The sequence below is a fragment of the Erpetoichthys calabaricus genome, chromosome 14 (genome assembly GCF_900747795.2).
Source record: "Erpetoichthys calabaricus chromosome 14, fErpCal1.3, whole genome shotgun sequence".
NCBI classification, from domain to species: domain Eukaryota; kingdom Metazoa; phylum Chordata; class Cladistia; order Polypteriformes; family Polypteridae; genus Erpetoichthys; species Erpetoichthys calabaricus.
This window is the reverse complement of record NC_041407.2, coordinates 32846259-32871987: the sequence shown is the minus strand read 5'-3', so window position 1 is coordinate 32871987 and position 25729 is coordinate 32846259. Positions and strand designations below refer to the sequence as shown.

The 25729-nt window shown below is 37.1% G+C and overlaps 1 protein-coding gene across 1 annotated transcript in view; it reads left to right on the top strand.

The window, feature by feature from the left end:
- The window catches only part of aspscr1 (ASPSCR1 tether for SLC2A4, UBX domain containing), a 165376-nt gene that overhangs the window by 106067 nt on the left and 33580 nt on the right, over window positions 1–25729 (top strand). The window contains exon 4 of the mRNA XM_051936248.1: window positions 23566–23666. Within this exon, the coding sequence (XP_051792208.1) occupies window positions 23566–23666 (101 nt within the window). The remainder of the gene's footprint in view (window positions 1–23565; window positions 23667–25729) is intronic.

Below are 25729 nucleotides of genomic sequence, written 5' to 3'. Positions count from 1 at the left end.
AACTATGCATGTGACAAATAAAGAATCTTGAGAATTTCAAAAATGGAGTTTACCGCACATGCATTTATTGGTTACTTTGTTAATATATATATATTTATCTGTCTGCTTATTAAAAAACATAAATTTACCCCAGGAGTCAAAAATGTTCTGTCTAGCCCTTGTACAAAAACCTAGACAAAAGCTGGGGTATCACCTTGGTAAACCCATGTACGTTTGGAACTGTGAGAGGAAAATAGCACGACTTTACAGACAGGAGTCCAATGCAGAACTCTACTTACTTTGTTACTTTGTAAAAAAAAAAAAAATTATTAACTGCTGATGATGTAGATCGTTTTGTCTGTGCTGAAATTCCAAACAGAGAAACCTATCCTGACCTCATTAAAAAGATTCAGCATATTGGGACTCGCAAGATTACAAATATTGTTTTTACAGAATTTCTGAAATTAAAGTGAAACTAATGAAATAGCAACAATTCAAAGAAAAAACAATCTTAAAAGTGTGTATCTGGAAAACCAAATACGGGGGTTGGTGAGTGAAGCCCCCTAGTCTTTAAAAATGAACAGGCAGTCTGGATGTGGGCAGTTGTGCTGCAAGATATATATATATATATATATATAATGTGTGTGTGTTATACATAAAACTTAAATGTCACACATTCCACACCGCATTAATATTGGCGTCAAGTAATGAACTGTGTTTCCTTTTAAATGTATGTCTTTTAGAAAGAAGTGTGAAGGACCCAAGGATCGAACAAGCAGTTGGAGTGGGAAAGAAGATTGTTGCTGCTTTTGGCCACAGCTGGTAGCGCCAGCGAGCTCTGCAGGCTGCCCAAAAAGAACTGTGCCTACCAGAACACAAACTCATAACTGAATATTGCACTCGTTGGGGTTCAAAGCAGAGAATGATCCAGCGGCTGCTGGAACAAGAAAAGGCTATAACACAGGTTTTAGCTGCTGATAAAACCACAAGGCACTTCATGTTGACATGGCAAGACATTGAGGTGCTTGACTCGGTCAGCACTGCATTGAGTCCACTTCTAGAGTTTACAGATGCTTTTTCTGCTGAAGAGTATGTGCCCATTTCATGTGTTAAGCCTGTTCTTCACATGTTTAACAATGACATGTTAAAAGTAAAAGAGAGTGACACTCAGCTGACCAAAGACATCAAAACAGCAATACTTGACTACGTGAACACAAGCTACATAGACAGTGTCACAGAGAGGCTTGTTAACATGGCTTCTCTCCTTGATCCACGTTTTCATACAGAATATTTCAGTGAGAGTGAGAGCGAAGCCATCAAAGTTCAAGTCATGAGTGAACTAGAGCATCTTGTGTCACACCAGGGTAGCGCAGCCACAGGTTTTTCAGAAACACTTCCTACATCTTGTGGAGACCAAACAAGTCAGGGAGCTGTTAAAAAGCCAAAGAAGAGTCTTGGGAGCTTTTTGAAGGGACCAGTTAGTGGCAAGACAGATGTAACTGCAGAAAGGTTATTATCTGAACTGAGCAGTTATGTGAATAGTCCACCAGCAGACAGTGAGTGTGATCCTCTTTTGTGGTGGAAAGTTCACACAGTAAACTTTCCCCACATCAACAGATTAGCTAGGAAATACCTCTGCATTCCAGCAACTAGCTCTGCATCTGAAAGGTTGTTCAGCACAGGTGGAAACGTTGTAACTTGTCAAAGGTCCTCCCTTAAGTCCACATCTGTGAGCATGTTAGTGTTTCTGACAAAGAATCTTAAAACTTGAAATGTACAGTAGAAAACTTCCATGAGCAGTAGCAATGATTTATCCATTTTTTTGTTTGTTTGTTTTGTTTTTACTCAAGAGTTTGTGTAATTTTATTATTTGACTTATTTATTTGGCACACTACAGTTTTATGTTGCAAAGCAACTCTTTTTAAGTTTTGTGGATATTATACATGGTTATGCTCAGGATATGTCAGCCCATTTCCACTGGAAATGCCTTTTGGTTAAACTGTCAACAAGGAAATTGCATTTGCACTGTTAAATTTTTATATAGCTTTAATGCACATAAAAACAGCTGCTTGTTTAAGTGAAAATAAATTGAAGGGTTTTTTTTGCACTAATAAAGTTGTGGAGTTGTAAAGTATTTTGTCTCGCGTCAATCATATCGTCAGTTATATCGTTATCGCAAATGTTCAAATATATATCGTGATAAATATTTTTGGCCATATTGCCCTGCCCTATTTGACACTACCATTTAATTTAAAGCTCACAAAATCCTGTCCAAACTTTTTTTTTTTCCATCTTACCTTAATTTTCCAATGTTCTTATTTTCTAAATATGCAGGATACTAAGAAATTAATTTCTAGTAGGACTGACTACTGCAATATGTGTTCACTGGCTGTTTGAGTTGTTCTTTTTACAACTTTCAGTAGTACTAGGGTGTTGTACCATGTTAGCCATTTTAAATGTAGAGAAAAGCCAAGCAAAATGACACCTTTTATTGGCTAACTAAAAAGATTACAATATGCAAGTTTTCGAGGCAACTCAGGCCCCTTCTTCAGGCAAGATTACATAAAAGGTATCATTTTGCTTGGCTTTTCTGTACAACTTTCAGTTAATTCAAAATGCTCCTGCAAGAATTATTAGAAAAACAAGAAAAAATGAACACATAACTCCAGTTCTTAAACCCTTCCAATGGCTTCCAGTTTAATTTGGGTAGATTTCAAAATCCTCCTTTTAACATGTAAAGCATTAAATGGCCAAGGTCCTGCTTACTTATGAACCTTTCATTTCTTACAAACCAGAGTTCACATTAAGATCAAGATGCCAGTCTGTTTATGATTCCAATGATTTAATAAAATTAAAGTGGGAGGTCAAGCTTTTAGTTACAAGGCCCCAAAGCTGTGGAATGGTCGGCCTGCTACTGTAAGAAGTGCCCCTTCTGTCTCGGCTTTTAAATCCAGACTGAAGGCTCCGTACTTCAGTTTAACATATCCTGATTAGAGCTGCTGATTAGCTGTGCAAACTGCATATCTGTGTTTAATTCTAAACTATCAGTAATGTTATATTTATAATGTTATATTTGTAAACTGTTACTAATGCTTGCCTATTCTGTTTTTCTTCGCGGTGTGCACATGTAAAACTTAGTGTCACTGCTTTACTGCCAAGTTGTTTTTTGCCCATTGAAAAGTCATCTTGGATAAAAGAGCATTGGAATCGTTGGGTCGAAGGATATTTTTGCCCTGCACTGACTTGGCTGTGGAATGGCCAGTTCTGGGGAGTCGGCTTGTTGGCTGAAGTCTCCAGGACTCTGAACAAATCTGTATCAAATAAAGAGAATTACTTGTGTTCTGTTTTGTGTATTTAATTGCCACATTTTTGACACTCATTGCACATACAATGTACCTGGAAAGGTGTTTCTCTCTGAATTACCTTTCCCAAGATTTCTTCCATTTTTTCCCTACATGGGCCATTTTTTGGGAGTTCTTTTCTTATCTTAGCCAGTAAATGATACGTCGATACAAGTTTCAGAATTTTGGTATTAGTTCTTATGACATTTCGATTTTTCAAGTGCTTTCTGTAATGCTTAAAAATTACTAATGAGTTGTATTGCATAATATTTAAGTTGTGTTCAGGGTAACTGGAAAATTTTTGTTTACATTAACTTGGTCCTTAGAACATTGGTAATGTGTGCATTACAGTAATCCCTTCTCGATCGCGGGGGTTGCATTCCAGAACCCCCCGCGAAAGGTGAAAATTCGCAAAGTAGAAACCATATGTTTATATGGTTATTTTTATATTGTCATGCTTGCGTCACAGATTTTCACAGAAACACAGGAGGTTGTAGAGAGACAGAAACATTATTCAAACACTGCAAAAAACATTTGTCTCTTTTTCAAAAGTTTAAACTGTGGTCTATGACAAGACAGAGATGACAGTTCCGTCTCACAATTAAAAGAATGCAAACATATCTTCCTCTTCAAAGGAGTGCGCGTCAGGAGCAGAGAATGTCAGAGAGAGAGAGAGAAAAAAGCAAACAATCAAAAAATCAATAGGGCTGTTTGGCTTTTAAGTATGCGAAGCACCGCCGTATAAAGCAGCTCCAAGGAAGAGAGCAATGTGAAGGTAGTCTTTCAGCATTTTTTAGAGGAGCGTCCATATCCTCTAGGCCAGTGTGCGAACAGCCCCTCTGCTCGCACCCCCTCCATCAGGAGCAGAGAATGTCAGAGAGAGTGAGACAGAGAAAAACAATCAATCAAAAATCAATACGTGCCGTTCAAGCTTTGAAGTATGCGAAGCACCGTGCGGGAAGCATGTCGCTTGACAAAGCCGGAAGGGAGCAATGTTAAGATAATCTTTCAGCATTTTTAGACGAGCGTCCGTATCGTCTAGGGGCGCGAACAGCTCTCCTGCTCACACCCCCTCCGTCAGGAGCAGAGAATGTCAGAGCAAGAGAGAGAGAAAAGTAAAAAATCAAAAATCAATACGTGCTGTTTGATCTTTTAAGTATGCAAAGCACCGTGCAGGAAGCATATCGCTTAACAAAGCAGCCACATGTAAGCCCAGCAAGGAAGAGAGCAATGTGAAGGTAATCTTTCAGCGTTTTTTGAGGAGGAGCCGTATCCTCTAGGGGTGCGAACAGCCCCCGTGCTCACAATATATTTGAGGAGTTTTATTTAATACGTAATACGTGCTCTGGTTGGGTAGCTTCTCAGCCATCTGCCAATAGCGTCCCTTGTATGAAATCAACTGGGCAAACCAACTGAGGAAGCATGTACCAGAAATTAAAAGACCCATTGTCCGCAGAAATCCACGAACAAGCAAAAAATCCGCGATATATATTTAAATATGCTTACATATAAAATCCGCGATAGAGTGAAGCCGCGAAAGTTGAAGCGCGATATAGCGAGGGATTACTGAACTTATTTAAAGCGACAAGGGTTCAAAAATGTTATTTATATATAATATAAAAACACAAAAAAAAAAAACTTTCACCACATCATACACCACACACCAATGCAAACAATACCTCGGTTTTCAGTGACTGGTGTTACCAGATTAAAGTCTATACTACATTAAATCATATGTTGTGTATCATAAACTGTCACCAAAAAATATATAAAACAACTTAGTAATTATTTTGTAAAAGGAATACCCAAGTATTCAACAAGTAGATTAAAGCCATTTTCATGTGAGCTCCTCTGTTTAATTGTGGTCAAATGACTGTCAACTTTGTGTCGGTTGTGATTAATTTGTCATTTGTGTAAACCTGGAGCTTCCAAAGCACAGAAGTTTAAATACTTACACAAACACTAACTTTTGAGTTTTTCTTCTTCAGTTAAATATCTATAAAAAAATGGTTAATTTTGACTTTGGAAATGTATTGTTACAGCATAAAAGTTCACATTAAAATACTGAATGGATGAATATGTGCACAAATCATTTGTCATGCAGAAAATTATGATTACTTTCAAGGATTTGAATACTTTTGCATGTCATTATTTCATAAATTACATCTTAACTGATCCATATATAATACTCTAATGTGGAATATGTTTTGCACTTTTGATAACCCTAGTGGGGTAAAAAAAGTCTGGTAGAGATATATGACTTTCCTCTAAAGTGCAAGTGGCCTGTCCATACTAGAAATTATTTTCTATGTATTTAAGTATTTGTAAATGATATTTGATTATACGAGTTTGAGAATGTTGTGAGGGAAAATCCAGGTGGTGACACTTTATCTGACCAACAGAGAGGGTCTACCAAGAAGAAAACTGAATATTCAGGATCCCAGACAAGAGTAAGTGTGGAAATTCTTGTTAATTTATGTGAAGTTCCTAAAGCCAGCAGGGAGCAGTATGTTATAGCTCACCAAAGGCACTGCAAAAGACTGACAATCTGGTCCTTACTAGTACAACTTTATTTTATTGATTTTAATTAAAAGCAAATAACAATTCATACAATCAAACTTAACAAAACCAAAATTTTCAGGGGGGGGGGGGGGGCATTTGTTTTTAATCCTATTTTTTGTAAAAATTGATCTATTTGTATGGAATGATTACAATAAAATCAATAAAATTAAAAAAAAAAAAAAAACGAAAAATTTAACCTTCACCTAAGAGAAAGAGAGGAGAGCTAGCCAACAAAGCAAATCATTAAAAGCAGCAACGAAGGAAGAGTATCCATTTTCCCTGATATAGAAGTTTATTGTTGTTGTTATTGATTAGATCCAGCAATATTGTAAAAAGTTTTGAACAGATCCCTTGAGTGAGAATTTGATTTTTTTCCAATTTCAAATAGTATAAGACATCAGTTACTCACTGACTTAAAAGTGATGGGGTGGGATTCTTCCAGTTGAGCAAGGTAAGTCTACGTGAGGCTGTAGCTAGATTACAATGTGCACAGGTTGAAATTTACCCTGGAAACATTTTGGATAGTTTTAACTTAGATAAATGTGTATGATAGATGATTTTAAGTTGAGTAATTAAGTGCTTGGTTCATATGGAGCTAGAGTATATTCTATGCATGGCTGCCTTCCACTTCTTTTCTGAAATATTAAGTGAAAGATCTTTGATGTAGAGATACTATCTGAGTCTTCAAAACTAATCAGTGTTTTCTATGGAATGGAAATAGGTGGAAGGTGTAAAAATAGGGCAGGGTCTGCTAACAAAGGTAGTGGAAAAATTGTGTTGATGATAAGTTAAATTTGAAGCTTAATTGCTTGTAGGATGCAAAAACATTATCACTGTGTACAAGTCTCTAAATGTTTTAATCACAGACATTTTCCAAACATTAAATACTGTGTATGTTTGAGAGGGTGGGAAAAACCGTGGTTGTCATGTAGTAGTGCAACAAATAAGAGCTTCTCTGTCTTAAAGCGCTTCCTACATTGGGTCCATATTCTAAGTGAATGAAGTACAATTAGATTTTTAGTGTATTGACGGTAGTTTGTATTCACTGGAGCACAGAGTAGGGAATAAAAAAAAAAGTACTGCCAAGATATTAATTCTGTTGTAGGAGCAGGCTTCTGTATGCTTATCAGTTTGTGTGGATTTCCAGGTCTTGATGGCCTTTATATTTGCCACTCAGTAATAAAATGAAAGTTAGGTATTGCCATGCCGCCTTCTGCTTTAAGTCGTTGTAGAATCACCCTTTGATCCGTGGATGTTTCAAATTCCAAATAAATGAGATTGTGGAAGTTTCAAATTCCAAATAAATGAGATTATGATTGAATCTAATTTAAAAAAAAAATTGTTAATGTATATGGGAATGGTTTGAAAGAGAAAAAGAAGCTTGAGAATAATGTTAATTTTAACAGTGTTGATTCTCCCTGCTACTGTGAGAGTGGAGCATCTATTCACATCTTGTTTAATTTTTTTCCATGCAAACAGAGGGATTTTGTTTGAAGAGTTTTATATTTATGTGTGATATTTACCCTTATATATTTAAACTGATCTTTAATATTTTTATTTTATTAATTTTCATTGTAATCATTCCATACAAACAGATCAATTTATAACCCAACAAATTTGAAGACAAATCAAACCCCACCCCTGAGAAGGAGAGCTTAGCTAAAGGAAAATTGCTTTAAGCTTTTTAATAAGGCAACATTAGACAAAAGAAGGGGAGAAGTAAATATCTATATTAAAATAATATTGATTAAATCCTGCCAAGTTTTGAAAAAATTTTGTACAGATCCTCTAACTGAAAATTTGATTTTTTCTAATCTATAATAATAAAAGGCAAAGCCCTCACTGACTGACTGACTGACTCACTGACTCACTCATCACTAATTCTCCAACTTCCCGTGTAGGTGGAAGGCTGAAATTTGGCAGGCTCATTCCTTACAGCTTACTTACAAAAGTTAGGCAGGTTTCATTTCGAAATTCAAAGCGTAATGGTCATAACTGGAACATATTTTTTGTCCATACACTGTAATGGAGGAGGCGGAGTCACGTATCGCGTCATCACGCCTCCTACGTAATCACGTGAACTAAAAACAAGGAAGAGATTTACAGCACGAGTCACACGCGGGAACGAAGGTAAATGACGTTAATTTTTGACTGTCTTTTAATACTGTGTAAGCATACATATTAACACATGTGCAATTAAACGTGTGCATTTACGGGGTGATTTCTCAGGCTTAAAAGCTCACCTTTTATCAAACGTGGGAACAAAGGTAACTGACGTTGTTCACTGTCTTTTAATACTGTGTAACCATACATATTAACACATGTGCAATTAAACGTGTGCATTTACGGGGTGATTTCTCAGGCTTAAAAGGTCGCCTTTTACTAAAAAGGTAAATGCAAAACTATTTTCAATCAGTTTATTGAAACGCTCCCGTTAACGATTGCAATAACATATTCGCGAGATAAAAGAACGAAGTAGGGGGAAATGGAGGAAGAGCCGCAAACAGCGAACAGCAAAAAATTAATTAAACAATTGAGAACGGAGCGAGTGAAGCATACAAGCATGTTCATAAGGGAAACAAAGCACGGTGTAAAACGTAAGTTTAAATTAAGTTTATAGAAACGCTCCCGCTGCGGATTGCAATAACATATTCGCGAGATAAAAGTTTAATGAGAAGACACGAGGTATAAACGAACCACACGCCATGGCGCAACGTTAGGGGCAACAGTTTCAACCATTCTATGATCTGCTTCTCGCAACTGAAAGACGGCACATGGCGGATGTTAGCCGACTTGCTGACCGCAACGTTAGGGGATTCAACTGTGGCGCTCACGCCACATCTCAGTGCCAACACTTTGCAGACTGTACTTAAAAGACACGCCCTCCTCACTGGACAGTTAAAAAGACCAATCAAACTAACGATGACATCAAGTATTACCCAATCAAAAGTAGGAAAGGAGGCATCTTCATAAAATGCGTGTGGGATGATTTGCATGACACGCTGCTTTAAAAAAAAAATTATAAAAAAAATACGGGATAAATCCCGTCCAGTATTGATTCAAAACGGGACGCGCAATTTAATTCTCAAACGCGGCACGATTCCGTATTTTAAAGGACGGGTGGCAACCCTACAGTGCCAGGTAACCACCCATACAATCAGATTGTGATTCAGACTAGGAATGCAATGAATGTAATTACCCCGATCTACATACAAGGCGAAAGTCTTGCAACATTCAAAGATGATGGTTTGGGATAATTAGTACTTATTAAGTACACCATGGAACATAAAAGAGCTTATGAAGCCTTGAACCGAAAAAAGCAAGATCTCAGAGATCGTAAAAAAAAAAAAAAGGAGGTAATGTCGTTTTACTCGCTGTAGATTTTAGTCAAACATTACCAGTTATTCCACGAGGGAGACCAGCAGATGAACTCAACGCGTGTTTAAAATCCATGCTTCTCCCACGGTCGGTTATATGTCGCGTGTTCTCGGGTAGGTACACCAAAAAATTTATACATTTAAGCATGTAATGGGCAAACAAAAAATGAGGTATACCCGAAGGCACTGCAGTAGTACTCAATGTAACTTTACTTCTTAAATGTTAATGTTTTACTGTTTAATAATTTATACGCTTCATATATATTGTTCAAATTCTTTTATCAAAATACCAGTGACAGCGCAATGCACGATAACATGGAGTGAATACACCATACGCATCTGCCCACGGCCGCCCTGGTGTGCGCAGATAGGAGTTGATTCTAAAATAAAATAAACATAAAAAGAGTAATACAATCATCACCCATAAAGCGGATAGCAGACGTGACGTATTATATGTGTACCAGATTTCAAGTCAATAGGTGAAACGGTTTGCAAGCTACAGGTGATTTAAAATCCTGGACAGACCAACGAAAAGCCACGGTAGCAAATTATAGAAGAAGATTTTACTGTTTAATAATTTATATTTATATGAAATGTGCTTCTTATATATTACTTCATATTCTCATATCATAATGATGTTAATGTTGTTTATATTGATTTCTATGTTATTGTAAGTGCATCTATGTGTGTATATGTATGTATGTATGTATGTGTATATATATATATATATATATATATATATATATATATAAAATATATATATAAAAAATATATGTGTATATGTATATATAATATATCTGTATATGTGTGTATATGTGTGTGTATATGTGTATATGTATATATATATGACAGCAACACTCATAACAATGACAACACAATTACATTGACAATCATGTTACGTTATTTTTAAAATGTTTCCTTTACTTTTTCATAACCTCTTTAACACACTACTTCTCCGCTGCGAAGCGCGGGTATTTTGCTAGTTTCAAATAATATAAAACATCAGTTTCCCACTGACTTATAAGAGGAGAATTAGGATTCTTCCAATTTAACAAAATAAGTCTGCGTGCCAAGAGTGTAGTGAATGCAATCACCGTTTGCTTGTCCTTCTCCAATTCAAGTCCATCTGGAAGGACACCAAACACAGCTGTTAGTGGGTTAGGTGGGATTGTGATACTAAGGCTGTCTGAGAGGCACTTAAAAATTTTTGTCCAAAATGATGTTAGTTTGGTGCAGGCCCAGAACATGTGACCCAGTGAGGCAGGAGCTTGGTTGCAGCGCTCGCAGGTTGGATCCTGGCCTGGAAACATTTTGGACAGTTTTAAGCGAGACAGATGAGCTCGATATATAATTTTTAGTTGAATAATTCTATGCTTTGCGCATATAGAACTCGAGTGAATTCTCTGCTTTGCTACCTTCCACTCCTTTTCTGATATATTGATTAAGAGATCTTCTTCCCAATGTCCTCTTGGATCTTTGAAAGGTAGGGACTCTAATAAGATTTTATATATTGCGGAAATAGTGTTTGTTTCCTTGAATTTGAGCAGTATTTTTTCCAGCATTGTGGAGGGTGCAAGGTGGGGGAAATCGGGCAATTTCTGTTTAACAAAATTTCTAATTTGAAGATAGTAAAAGAAATGTGTAGCTGGGAGGTTAAATTTTGAACGTAATTGTTCAAAAGATGTAAATATGTTGTCTATATAAAGATCTCTGAGCATTTTAATCCCAAAACTTTTCCAGGTATTAAAAACTGGATATACTTGCGAAGGTTGAAAGAGGTGGTTCCCTTGCAGAGGTGCCACTGATAAAAGATTTTCCATCTTAAAATGCTTCCTAATTTGGTTCCATATTCTGAGTGAGTAAAGCACGATTGGGTTATTAGTATATTTGCGATAACTTTCATTTATTGGAGAGCAGAGCAGGGAATATAAAGAAGTACTACAGGATTTTACTTCTATCGCAGACCAAGCCTGTGTATGTGCATTTATTTGTGTCCAGGTTTTTATGGCTTGTATGTTTGCTGCCCAGTAATAAAACTGAAAATTAGGTAAAGCCATGCCACCTTCTGCCTGAGGTCTTTGTAGGGTCGCTCTTCGGATACGTGGGTGTTTTGAGTTCCAAATGAATGAGGTTATTATTGAATCTAACTGTTTAAAAAACGATTTATTGATATATATTGAAATGTTTTGAAATAAAAAGAGAAGTTTAGGAAGGATATTCATCTTAACGATGTTAATTCTTCCGGCTAGAGTGAGATGAAGGGTTGACCATCTATGTAAGTCTTGCTTAATTTTTTCCATACAGACGCCAAAATTTTGTTGATAAAGAGCTTTATGTTTACTTGTGATATTTACCCCTAGGTATTTAAACTGATCTGCTATGGTAATAGGTAGGGTGTCTAATTTATTATTATATGCTTGTGAGTTCACTGGAAAGAGTATACTTTTATTCAGATTAATTCTAAGACCAGATATCTTTTGAAATTCTGTTAGTGCTGTTAAAACAGCAGGGACAGTGTTTTCTGGGTCCGATATATATAAGACCATATCATCTGCATATAAAGAAATTTTCTGTTCCAGTCCTTCTCTGACAATCCCCTTTATCTGATGAGAATTTCGGCAGTGAACCGCCAGTGGTTCAATAGCGATTGCAAACAACAGTGGCGACAAGGGACGGACATCCTTGTCTGGTACCACGTTCTAGTTTAAATTAGTCTGAGCAAATTTTATTAATACAAACTGAAGCTTCTGGACTGGTATACAGTAGTTTAATCCAAGCACAAATATTCAGGCCAAACCCAAATTTCTCCAATGCAGTGAAAAGGTAATTCCATTCGATCATGTCAAATGCCTTTTCTGCGTCTAATGATAGTAATATCTCTGGGGTGTTTGATTTTGCTGGTGAATATATAACATTAAACAAGCGTCGGAGATTTGAAGATAGATGTCGGCCTTTAATAAATCCAGTTTGATCTTGTGATATTACCGAGGGCAGCACTTTCTCCATCCTTCTAGCTAGGATTTTTGAGAGTATCTTAACATCATTATTCAGGAGTGAAATTGGTCTATATGATGCACATTGTAACAAGTCCTTATTTTGTTTAGGAAAGACGGTGATTAATGCTTGTCGAAATGTTTGAGGAAGTATTTGGTGGTCTTTAGCTTCTGTAAATGTTACCAATAAGAGTGGAGCTAGCTGAGTGGAGAATTTCTTATAAAACTCTACGGGGTAACCATCAGGGCCTGATGATTTCCCGCTTTGTAGTGACTTTATAGCGTCTAGTAATTCTGTTAGCGTTAGAGGTTTATCTAGTTCCTCAGCACTTAAAGCATCTATTTGTGGTATTTGTGAATTATCCAGAAATGCATTAGATTGCGTGTTGTCTTCTTTGGGCTCAGTGGAATATAAAGACTTATAGTAATCTCTAAATGTGTGCATTATTTTATTATGGTCGATGATTTCTTCTCCATTCTTGTTGGTGATTACTGGTATTGCATTGTGAACTTCTTGTTTATGAATTTGTTGAGCTAAAAGCTTATTAGCTTTTTCTCCGTGTTCATAGTAATGCTGTCTAGACTTATAAATAAGTTGTTCAGTTTCTTTAGTTGTTAAGATGTTAAGTTCTGTATGCAGGGCCTGCCTTTTCCTGTGAAGAGCTTCACTTGGACGCCTGGCTTGTTCTTCATCTATTCTAGTAATTTCATTTCTTAGCTGTGTAATTCTTTTTCAGCTTCTTCTTTGCTGAAGAAGATATAATGTCCATCTTGAACTTCCACTTTCAGTTTGGCAGGATACAAGAGGCTGTATTTGATATCGGCTTCCTGTAGCATCCTTTTAATGTCGATGTAGGATCTGCGTTTTGCAGCTGTTGATGGTGAGAAGTCGGGAAAAATACGAATAAGATTATTTTCAAATATAATCTCTTGCTTGTGTCTGAGAAGTGCCATCACATCAAGCTTACATCTTAGTCGTTCGAAGCGGACAATAAAAGACCTAGATTTAAAGGCGCTTGGTATCTTTGTGCGATAAGCCGTGGCTATCTCATTGTCGAGTTTAAAGTCATCTCCAATTATTTTAGACAGTAATTCTACTGCAAATTTCACTGGGCTTGAGCTTTCTCGTTTCTCAGGTATACCCTCAATTCTTATATTATTTCTTCTGCACCCATCCTCCAGGGCTGCAAGTCTGTCTCCAAGTTTTTTGTATTCCGAGTTCGCAGCTGTGGCTTTTTCATCGGTGTTAGATGCCATTTGTTCCGCTGTTTCCACTCGAGCCGTGAGTCCCTGCTTAACGTCTTCCAGCTGATCTGAAACGTCATTAATATGATCATCAAGCCTTTTCAGTTTGGAGTTAGTTTTTTCAATGTGTTCCACTAATTTCTCCAACATGCCTTTAAAGTTCACGTCGAAATGTTCAAATAGACGCGTTTCCTTATCTTTGTTATCCTTCTTGAGCTCAGTGGCCACCTTCTTAAGATCATTTGTGTTATCTTTCTTAAGCTCCTTCATGGCCGTAACTATGGCAGTGGACTGTGTAGCGATCATCTCTTTCTGTGTAGCGATCATCTCTTTCAGTTCGGACAGTTCGCTTCTGCTTTCGTGCTCCGCAAGTGAAAATGCAGCTCCTGTTACAGGCTCGCGATGAGTAGATGAGAGCACGTCCTGCAGAGCCCTTTCTAGTCTCGAATGATCCTCAGAAATCGGCGATCCCTCGCGACCTATATCACTTGCGCCTTCGCTCCCATTTTCACTCTCGACTGGAGACGATACAATGGAGCGGGGTCCCAGGAATTCTGCGCACTCTTCTGCCTGTTCTAGGTCAGTCTCCGTGATGCCATACCTTACACTTGCACTCAGGCCGGAAGTCTGTCCGGACTTCGATGCAGCTTTAAGTTTCTTTTCCGGTTCTTTCTGACTTTTCTTCTTGTTACTCATGCTTGTATATTGTAGTGGAAGTTCCTTGGTCGGGTTAAATACAGGATACCTCTAAATAATATGAAATACGTGGGAAAATAAAGCCGCTGCTAGCGGAGCTCTGCTTCAGACGTCCATCTCCTATAAACGGACGAAAGCACTGATCTGCTAAGATAAATAGGAAGGTATCCAGTCTAATATTATGTGCTGGAGAGTTCACTGGAAAAAACACACTTTTATTCAAATTAAATTTGAGTCCAGATAGTGCTTTTAGGACTGCCGGCACAATGTGTTTTGGCTCAGATATATACAGTTCCATATTATCTGCATATAGTGATATTTTCTGTTCTGGTCCTTCTCTGAAAATCCTCACAATCTCTGATGCATTTTGAAAGTAAACAGTCAATGGCGATTGCAAATAGCAGTGGTGACAAGGGACATCCTTCTCTAGTTCCATGTTCTAGTTTGAAGTACAGTAATCCCTCCTCCATCGCGGGGGTTGCGTTCCAGAGCCACCCGCGAAATAGGAAAATCCGCGAAGTAGAAACCATATGTTTATATGGTTATTTTTAGAATGTCATGCTTGGGTCACAGATTTGCGCAGAAACACAGGAGGTTGTAGAGAGACAGGAACGTTATTCAAACACTGCAAACAAACACTTGTCTCTTTTTCAAAAGTTTAAACTGTGCTCCATGACAAGACAGAGATGACAGTTCTGTCTCACAATTAAAAGAATGCAAACATATCTTCCTTTTCAAAGGAGTGCGCGTCAGGAGAGAGAGAACAAAGCTAGCAGTCAAAAAAAAAATCAATAGGGCTTTTTGGCTTTTAAGTATGCGAAGCACCGCCGGTACAAAGCTGTTGAAGGCAGCAGCTTACACCCCCTCTGTCGGGAGCAGGAAGAGAGAGAGAGAGAGCCACAGAAAAACAAAGTCAAAAATCAATACGTGCCTTTGAGCTTTTAAGTATGCGAAGCACCGTGCAACATGTCCTTCAGGAAGCAGCTGCACACAGCCCCCCTGCTCACACCCCCCTACGTCAGCGCAAGAGAGAGAGAGAGAAAGTAAGTTGGGTAGCTTCTCAGCCATCTGCCAATAGCGTCCCTTGTATGAAATCAACTGGGCAAACCAACTGAGGAAGCATGTACCAGAAATTAAAAGACCCATTGTCCGCAGAAACCCGCGAAGCAGCGAAAAATCCGCGATATATATTTAAATATGCTTACATATAAAATCCGCGATGGAGTGAAGCCACGAAAGGCGAAGCGCGATATAGCGAGGGATCACTGTACTCTGAAATAATGTAATACAAACTGAAGCTTCTGAACTGTTATACAGTAGTTAGATCCATGCACAAATGTTCGGGCCAAACCCAAATTTATGCAAAGTACTGAATAGGTTATCCCATTGAACCATATCAAATTATTTGTCTGCATGTGAAAATAGTCTGATCTCACGAGTGTTAGGCTTTATGGGTGAATATATTACATTAAATAGGTGTCGAAGATTAGAAACCAAATGTTAACCTTTTAATAAATCTGGTTTGGTATTGTGATATTACAGAAGGGAACACATTCTCAATCCTTCTAGCTAGGACTCTGGAAAGTATCTTAGCATTATTCAGAAGTGAGATTAATCTGTATGATGCACATTGTAATAAGTGCTTATTTTTCTTAGGGAAAATGGTTTAATTTTTTCAATGCAGACAGACGGATTTTGTTGAAAAAGCTTTATATTTAAGTGTGATATTTACCCGTATATATTTAAACTGATCTGCTAAGATAAATAGGAAGTTGTCCAGTCTAATATGTGCTAGAGAGTTCAGTGGAAAAAACACTTTTATTAAAATTAATTTTGAGTCCAGATATCTTTTGAAAATCTGCTAGTGCTTTTAGGACTGCTGGCACAAAATGTTGCTCAGATATATACAGTTCCATATCATCTGCATATAGTGATATTTTCTGTTCAGGTCCTTCTCTGAAAATCCTCTCTCTGATGCATTTCGAAAATAAACAGCCAATGGCTCAATGGCAATTGCAAAGAGTAACAGTGATAGGGGATATGCTTGTTGAGTACTGCATTCTAGTTTGAAGTAGTCTGAAATAATGATGATAATATGAACTGACGCTTCTGGACTAGTATAGAGTAGTTTGATACACACACTTATGTTTGGGCAGAACCCAAATTTGTGCAATGTGGTGAAAACTTAAGTCACATTCAACCATAAGAAATGCTTTTCCTGATCTTGTAATATTACCAAAGGAAGCACTTTCTCAATCCTTCTAGCTAGAACTTTGGAGAGTATCTTAACATTGTTATTCAGAAGTGAAATTGGTCTGTATTATGCACATTGTAAAGTCCTTATTTTCCTTAGGAAAGACTGTAATTAATGCTTGTTATTAAAGCTTGAGGCAGAATTTTATTGTCTCTGGCTTCTATAAATGTTGCTAATAAAAGTGGAGCTAACTTAATTGAAATTTTTGTATAAAATTCAGTGCCTACCTTTTGATATATGTAATGCATCAAAAAGCACTTTAGACTGTGTCTTGTCTTCTTTAACCTGAGTAGAATATATGGAGTTATAGTAGTCTCTAAATACAGTGCATCTGGAAAGTATTCACAGCGCATCACTTTTTCCACTCCTTTGATATAGACAGGTGTGTGCCTTTCCAAATCATGTCCAATCAACTGAATTTACCACAGGTGGACTCCAATTAAGCTGCAGAAACATCTCAAGGATGATCAGGGGAAACAGGATGCACCTGAGCTCAATTTTGAGCTTCATGGCAAAGGCTGTGAATACTTATGTACATGTGCTTTCTCAGTTTTTTATTTTTAATAAATTTGCAAAAACCTCAAGTAAACTTTTTTCACGTTGTCATTATGGGGAGTTGTGTTTAGAATTCTGAGGAAAAAAATGAATTGAATCCATTTTGGAATAAGGCTGTAACATAACAAAATGTGGAAAAAGTGATGCGCTGTGAATACTTTCCAGATACACTGTATGTGCATTATATTTTTTATGGTCAATGATTGTATCTCCTCCTTTGCTGGTAATTACTGATAGTTACATTGTGAACTTCTTCCTTATGGATTTGTTAAGCTAAGATCTTATTAGCCTTGCCGTGTTCATAGTAAAAAATTGTTCCATTTCTTTAATAGTTAAGAGCAGGGGTCCTCAATCACAGTCCTAGAGGGCCACAGTGGCTGCAGGTTTTTGTTCTAACCCGCTTACTTAATTAGAATGCAATTCCTGCCAATAATTTAATTTAATGGCACATTAGTGCTTTAACTCTGCTATGTCAGGTCATTCTCATATCCTAGATTTTCTTCCCTTTTCTAAGGATATTATCCAAAGGATATGAAGCCTAAGATGGATGAATAATTCTCAGTCCTTCACTTTATTTTCTTCACTTTCCTTCCAAGTATTTAATTAAACCCAATAGTGCATGATAAATACACACAGGTGTAAATGGTAACAAGCTAAATGGATAAATGCTGGTCTTTTTTTGTCATTTGCATGTTATTGCTAATTATGAGCTATTAAAAACCAAGAATACAGCTGTTTAAGACTAAAATAAGAAATGAGGATTCAAAATCTTAACGAGCAAGACAACTAAAGTGAAGCAGAAGTATTACTTGAGCAATAAGTGCTTCTTATTAAGCAGCTGGGTTGGAACAAAAACCTGCAGCCACTGCGGCCCTCCAGGACCGTGATTGAGGACCCCTGGTTAAGAGGCTGAGTTCTGATTGCAAAGCCTGTCTTTTCCTATAAAGTGCTTCATTTGGAGACTTGGAGTATTCTAGATCTATTCTGTTAATTTTGCTGATTAACTTAGACACCTTCTTGGTTTCCAGCTTATATTTTTGAGAAAGATATGAAATAATCTGTCCTCTTAAAAATGCCTTCAGAGTTTCCCAGAGTACTCCAGGAAGAGGCCTCTGGGGATACATTTATATCCAGAAAATAAACAGTTTGCTTGAATACAAATTCTGTACTGTTCTGATAAGCTGATGACCGGGGGTTTAGACGCCAGCTACAAGATGAGTGTGTAGGGTGTAGTGATTTCAGTGGTCGGAAATGATTAGTGTCAAACTTGCAAGATTTGATAATGGGCAAAAAAATTTTTACTACGAGGAAATAATCAGTAACAATGATGAACTTGTGTGAAGAAGGAATATACCCTTAGGTTAGGATTTTAAAACCTCCTTGAGTTTAATAAGTTCTGATCCATTACAAATTGTTATTATTTTTGCAGTATTAGATTTTATCACCGCTCTCGCTGAAGACCTATCCAGGACTGGATTTAAAACACAGTCTCCGGTTATTATAATTTTATGAGTGTTCACATTAGGAATAGATGCGAATACATTTTGGATGAAATCTTTGTCATCCACATTAGGTGCATAAATATTTGTCAGAATCATTAGTTTAGTATTAAATTGCTCATCACTATGACATTAACACCCATCAGGATCACATATTGCATATGACACTACAAATGGGATAGTTCTTGAAACCCACATCCCTTGTTTGTATAGCTGAAGTGAAAAATTTGCCAATCCACTCCCTTTGCAACCGAAACTGGCCCTTACTTATTAAGTGAGTCTTCCATAAAAATACTATCATGGCATTTAAACCTGTTAAGTGAGTGAATGCTTTATTTCTCGTTAATTCATGATTAAGACCTTTGACATTCCAACTCACAAAGTTCACTGTTTGGTCAGAAAAACATTGCTTCTGAACTTCCTTGACATTTTGTATGCTCGAGTTATGGTAGTACATTTTAATACAGTGGAACCTCGAGATACGAGCACCTCTGTATACGAGAAATTCAAAATACGAGGAAAGTATGAGCGAAAAATTCAGCTCTAAATACGAGCATTGGTTCGCGTAACGAGCCACGAGCCAGGCTGTGGGTATAGCTCGCGGCTTAGCAAGGGGGCGTGGTAGCAGTTGCGAGCCGCGATCTGCGGTGTCTGCGTTTCTCACTTAAGTGCACAGGTGGGAAACTGCCCACATCCATGATTGTTCCTGTGGCTGATGGGCTGCAGCTGCCATGTCCTCCCCGCATATATAGAGAAGCGCGAGCAGGTTAAGGGGGAGAAAAAGTAAAAAAGAGAGAGAGAGAGAGAGAGAGAGAAGGCAGGCAGGCAAGTGCAGGCTCGCGCAGGCTCGCGTGTAGCTGAACAGGCGAGCCAAACAGCTGAAGCAGGACGGTGTAGAGAAGGTCAGCTGCATTAAGAGTGTCTCGCCTGTTTTAGAGCCCGCATGGGAGAAATAGGTGAGACGCTAACAGAGAAGAAGCACCGGGGATTGTCATCTGTTTTTAAAGACTGCTTCTTGTTGACGTTTTAACCTCGTGTTAAAGGATTGTTATTCTTGTGTATTTTAAACCTCCACTTCACAACTGTTTTAAGGATTATTTATTTAAAGATTTATTGAATGCTCTACTGCACTTTGGACACCTGTTTTGATTCTTTTAATAATCAGTTATATTATTTACCAGTGTTATTTCTTAAAGGTAGACTACAGTATATATAATTTATCAGTGTTATTTATTAGGAAAATTGATTTTTATGTTAATATATTTGGGGTGCAGAACGGATTAACTGGATTTCCATTATTTTCAATGGGGAAGTTTGTTCTAGATACGAGAAATTCGCTATACAAGCTCAGTGCTGGAACGAATTAAACTCGTATCTAGAGGTTCCACTGTATATGATAGTGTTGACATCGATTTCGTATTGTTGCCATTTGTAATGGCTTTGAAGACTATTGTGTTGGCACTAATGGTAATTGGGGTAGAATGGATAAATAAGAAATAGCAAAGTTCTTTTTTTCTCTCCTCCCCAAACCATTTGCCAGGTGCGATGGACTTCAGGAAGTCACGATCATAGAGGTCCTCTGACATGCCAAGAGACAGAGAATGCCCAGAACAAAACAAACCCCACAGCAGCGGTGTAGAAACTGTTAAAACTGAGGTATCTCAGTATAAATAAAATAACCCTAAAATATGATCTTAAAACAGTCCCAATACAATAAATCTAAGGAATGATGTTAAATGGTTCCATGGAGACTGAGATAACATGGGATAGTACATTTGCAATACAATAAACCAAGGATATGAAGTAAGAAAAAAAAAAAAAAAACACATTGTAAATAGCTAGTTACTTTGTGGTTGCCAAAAAGTTAATATATTCAAGGAAAGAAATTTCAATGTTATTTAATAAAGTTTACCAAAAAAGAAAAAAAGGAAAGGTGGCCATAAAGGAAATTGAATGTATAGTTACGGCAAATGTCCCATTACAAATGATGCATGTTGTAAGCAGAATCTTTTTTACCTTGCCAGGACATGGTAGGACTTTTGATCTTGTTTCAAAAGGATGTTAGGTCAGTCGTCTTAGCTTTTTTTTTCTGCTTCATTCAGAGAGCTAAATGTCACTTGTTCAACTATTACAATACGGGTGGGGGGCGGCGGTAGGGTGGTCGGCGGGGTATTAGCTGTAATTGACAGCAAGGACAAAAGGACTATGCTCAGTTCCAGTAATCTTTCTGGAATCGACTAATTCTCCCTGCCCGCCTTGCTTGCAGTTACGCTCCCACAGAGTCGGGTCCTGGCAAATCTGTTTGTTCACCTGTCTGTTCCAGGTCAGTCTCTGGAAGGCCGTACCATGAACTTGAGACTGGTTTTGACTTTGATGAAAGTTTAGCTGCCTTATCCTTTTCCTTTTCTTTCTGAGCCCTATGTTTATTGCTTATGCTAATTTATACTTGTGTATATTTTAAATACAGGATACAGCTGGATAATAGTTTATATAAAAAAAAAAAAGGGGGTAAAATAACACCACTGCTAACGGAGCTCAAATCTTCTTTATTTTTTATTATTTTATAAATAAGAGACCTGTCTAAATTGTGATCTCCACCTGGAATAGTTCGTTGAATATGTTAAAACAGAAATTAGAATAAAAATGTTAAGCAAAGGCTAGATGTGTTTACTATAATTTTATTAAAGAACTCTTGAAAGGTTCTGAAAGAGTTTTGAACAGATCATGAAGTCAAATTATTTTTTTTTATTTCTAGATTATCGAAAATGTTGCTTTTCCACTGAGTTATTGATATATTTTTACATTTTAGCAAAACAAATCTTTATGCAAGCAATGTTACTACTTGTTTTTCAAAGCATACTTTTAACCCATGTGTAACATTCTAGATGTTGGTCTTTAAGCTGTCAGAAGTGCCTTAAAATGCAAGGTTATCTCTAAGAGCTGCAAAATTACTTGTCTAAAATGGTTGACGTATTGGGCATTCCTAAAACATGTGACGTGATGATGCAGGTACTTGATAACTCACATGTTGTGTCTTACTTGCATACCTTTTATACAATTTAAACAAGATATGTGTGATCAATTTAAAGTTTTTAATTGAATTGTGCCATATGTGGTACTAGGGCTGGGTCATAAATCAAATTAATCTTATTAATTTGAGTTTTTGTTTTAAATTGATTTGAGTCTTTCCGGAGGAGTAAAAGGTTTAGATTCGTCAAAAGTTTCAATCTCCAGTTTTTGACAGATTTCGATGTTTTAGGGTCCCAGATACCAAAATCATTGATCTCAATGACAGGTGCATGTCTGTATGCTACAGGTTTTTGAGGACAGTCTAGAGGTAAAATGGCTGCATAGTCAAATACCAAACTCAAAACTTAACCCTGTTATGAGATGACGATGTGCTGATTAGTTTTTGAGCCAAATATACAAGAGAAAGAAGCGCTCTAAAAGAACCCTGAAATATTGTAATTCTGTAATTATGAATTCCTCTTGTCAATTGCTATTGTAATTATGATCAGAAAAATCCGTGTCAGAGTGGTAAATAATTACTGAAATGTTATAAAATAGCTCAGGTAACTTGGTTCCTAAGGCTCGAAGCCTACTTGATACTCCATTCCTTCACAGAATTCTGTTCAACAAAATGTGATTAGGCCCTGATCAGACAGTCTGGCTTGCCCAATGAAGTGTCTACATGATTATTACCATTTTACAGCTGAGACTTTAATATATCTGACTAGCCTTCTAAAACATGATATGATATTTTTTTTTGTAAAGACAGTTCTCTTCACAACCTTGTAGGTGCCACACATATTGGCAAAATGATTAGAAAAGTGTGCCTAACTTTGAAGCAGCCGGAGTGTTAAGCAGCACCCACCTACACACATACGTATACAGGGTGTCTTCCTGAGACAGAAATAGCCACCATCAAAGAGGAAACCCACAGAGTAGCAAGTAGGATAAAAACATTTAAACAGCTATAACATTTTTCAACTATAATAGCTAATGATAGACTTGTTGGTGGAGCAAGTCACCCATCATCAGCCCTTTTTTTGGAGTCCATCAACTCTTTAAAATTCTCCTAATATACTTATTGATGTTTCAGTTCTGTAATGGAATAAGGTAATAATGATGTTTCTGCATTATATTTTAGAACAGTAGCATTCTGGCTTTTACAAATGAAGTGCAAATGTACACATCAGTATAAATATAAATATGTACTCTTATCCATTCTTAAAATACCAACAGATGCCTCATTATTACTGTACAGATATTGAGGCCAAATATCTGGGGTCTCAGGTTTGAACAGAGTTTGTTACCATGTTGCAAAGATGTATTTGAAAGCAATTAACGTTTGCTTTCCTTTGACCTATAATTCTGGATTGATGCAAAGAAAATAAACTCGGAACTAACAGCCTGCTTTAACCTCCTGATATTTATTCCCAGAGAAAACAAATTAAAAACATTGAAGTTTTTTTCAACAAGAAAAGATGTTAAGTCTAACAGAAGATTATAAATACCAGAACTTCAACACAGATACAGTAGGGAGGGTTTGTCTAGCATTTACTTCTGTACTGATGCAGATTTTGTACACTTTAATCAACTTTTATATAATGTGTCATTTTCTTTCCATAGTTAAGATGGTTAGAAATTTCATTTTAATGTAATCTGTGCATTTTAATTGAATTAAATTATTTTATGGGTGCCCCATGATTTTATTTGTAGTCACATATGACCAACAAAATCTTAGTACAAGAAAAGATTTTATTTTTTTACTTTTTAGTGCCTTTTTGAGTAAAAGCGTGTCGCTTTTTATTTTTTAATTTTTTTTATATTCATTCTTTCATTCCATATCTCCACCTGCTTTCATATTAAATAGTAACTGGAGCAGATACTGGAATAGACGCTTTTAAAACTGAACCTATTAAGACATGTAAAAGTGTGTGTGTTAAACTAATGCTCAGCTTGATCTAGGGTATAAAGAATACACTATTTTTGGAAAGACAAAGTTTCTGTTTTTTAAAAAACACTAGCAAATGTATTCATGTTGATTTTTTTTTTAATTAGGTTCGGATTGCTTTGCAGTTAGAAGATGGATCAAGACTACAGGGTTCCTTTTTATGCGGACAGACACTCTGGGATCTTATTAATTATTTTCCACATACAAGGCAAGTGACACTACTTCATTTTACTGAGTTTCATAACAACAAGAGGGCAAATGCACTTTGAATTAAATAGCACTTTCTTTGTCCTCAGAGGGAAATCAGTGTGTTTTTTTTATATGTATGTATATATATATATATATATATATATATATATACAGTATATATATTCAGAAGCTCAATTAGTTAAATTAAGTGCTAATGGATAGGTGGTCAGCAGGCAGTTTACTTCATCTACTGCCAAGATTTTATGGGCACAAGTAATATCTGGAGAGCATAAGCTCCTGACAAACAATCACAAAAATCACAGTCGCATGAATTGAGACTGTTCTCAGAAAAGCCGATTGAATGGGGCAGCACTGGATTTTGCAGCCACACAATTTACAGCTGCTGAGGCTCAAAAGCTGTGCTCCAAACATCCAGCATTGTGGCAGCAGTGAGGTGGACCTGAGCAATTGCATAGAGCTACACACAATAAAGGATGGCCATTGATTTTATTTCTGTTTATTTTCCTACCTATGAAGAAATAGCTACTGCCACTAAAAGTAACTCTAAATGGCAAAGCATTGATGCCTGGATTGCCCTAACAAAAGAGACTTACATCACATATAGTATATGTCATTGGTATAACACACATTTAATATTATATAATAATTTTCTGTATTACTTTTTTTTTTAATGCAATAAGCACGTGATCCTGCAATTTAATGCAAGAGTGAACTTTAAGCAGAAATGTGTTTTGTCTTTGGTAAATAATTGGAGAATTTCTGCACATTTGCTTTATCTCATCCATTGAACTGCAAACTGTGCGACTTACTGTATATTATCTCTGAGGTGTGCTGATTATTGGATCTTCATGCGAGAGCATGAGCATTTAAATTTAACCTAATGGGTGCATGTCCAGAGCATTCCTCAGTAGAACATTGGCTCCAAGATTTGTAATTGTTGTTTTATGTTATATTGAAACTGAATTAGTGTAGTGTAATATTAATGCAAGTTGGTTTAATGCATATATGTGTGGGAAAATGTTATTCTGTAGAATTTAAATTATCTGTTGGAGTGCCTTAAAATATGAATATGAATTATGAGATCAGTACTATGTTAGAAAGTTAATAATATGCCTTGAGTTTATTAATTCATTCGATCATTCATTTTCCACTGATTTATCCAAGGCCAGGTTTGGGGGCAACAGTCCTTTAGCAGTGAGGTCCAAATGTCCATGTCCCTAGTCACATTTTCCAACTCAACTGTGGTATCCCAAAGAGTTCACAAGCCATCTGGGAGATATAATCATTATAATGAGCCCTGTGTCTTCCTTGGGGTCTCCTCCCAGCTAGTCCACAGGGAGGCATCCAGTAGGCATTCATATCAGATGCCCAAACCACCTCAGTTGGCTCCTCTCGATCTGTAGGATCAGTGGCTCTACTCCAAGCCTTTCTCGGTTGTTGGCACTTCTCACCCTGTCTCTAAGGGAGTGTTCAGCCTCTCTGTAGAGAGAAATTATTTCAGCCTCTTCTATCCACAAACTCATTCTCGAGGGTAGGGATGTAGATTGGTAAATCTGGAGCTTCAACTTCTGACTTAGCTCCTTCTGTCCAAACAACAGATTGGTATAGCAACTGCATAACTGTGCTCACTGCCCTAATCCATCTATCAAACAAGACCCCAAGATATTTAAACTCCTCCTCTTGAGGTAGTAACTTACCTTCTAGTCAGGGAGGACAGTCCAACTTTTTCCTATTAAGGAATATGACCACATACAATATTTGGTGGTGCTGATCCTTCTACTGGCTACTTCACACTCTGTCACCAACTGTCCCAATGCATCCTGGACTTCACAGCCCAATGAAGCCAACAGGACAACTACATCTGCAAAAAGCTGTGATGCAATTCTAAGGTTACCAAACCGGACTCCTTTCCCTCCCTGCCTGTTCCTCAATATCCTATTTATGAAAGCCACAAACAGGATAGAAGATGAAGCACAGCCCTGGCGGTGTCCCTCACCTGCTAGAAAAGATGCTGATGTTTTTCTGAATATGCGTTCACAGCTGTCACTGTGATTATACAGA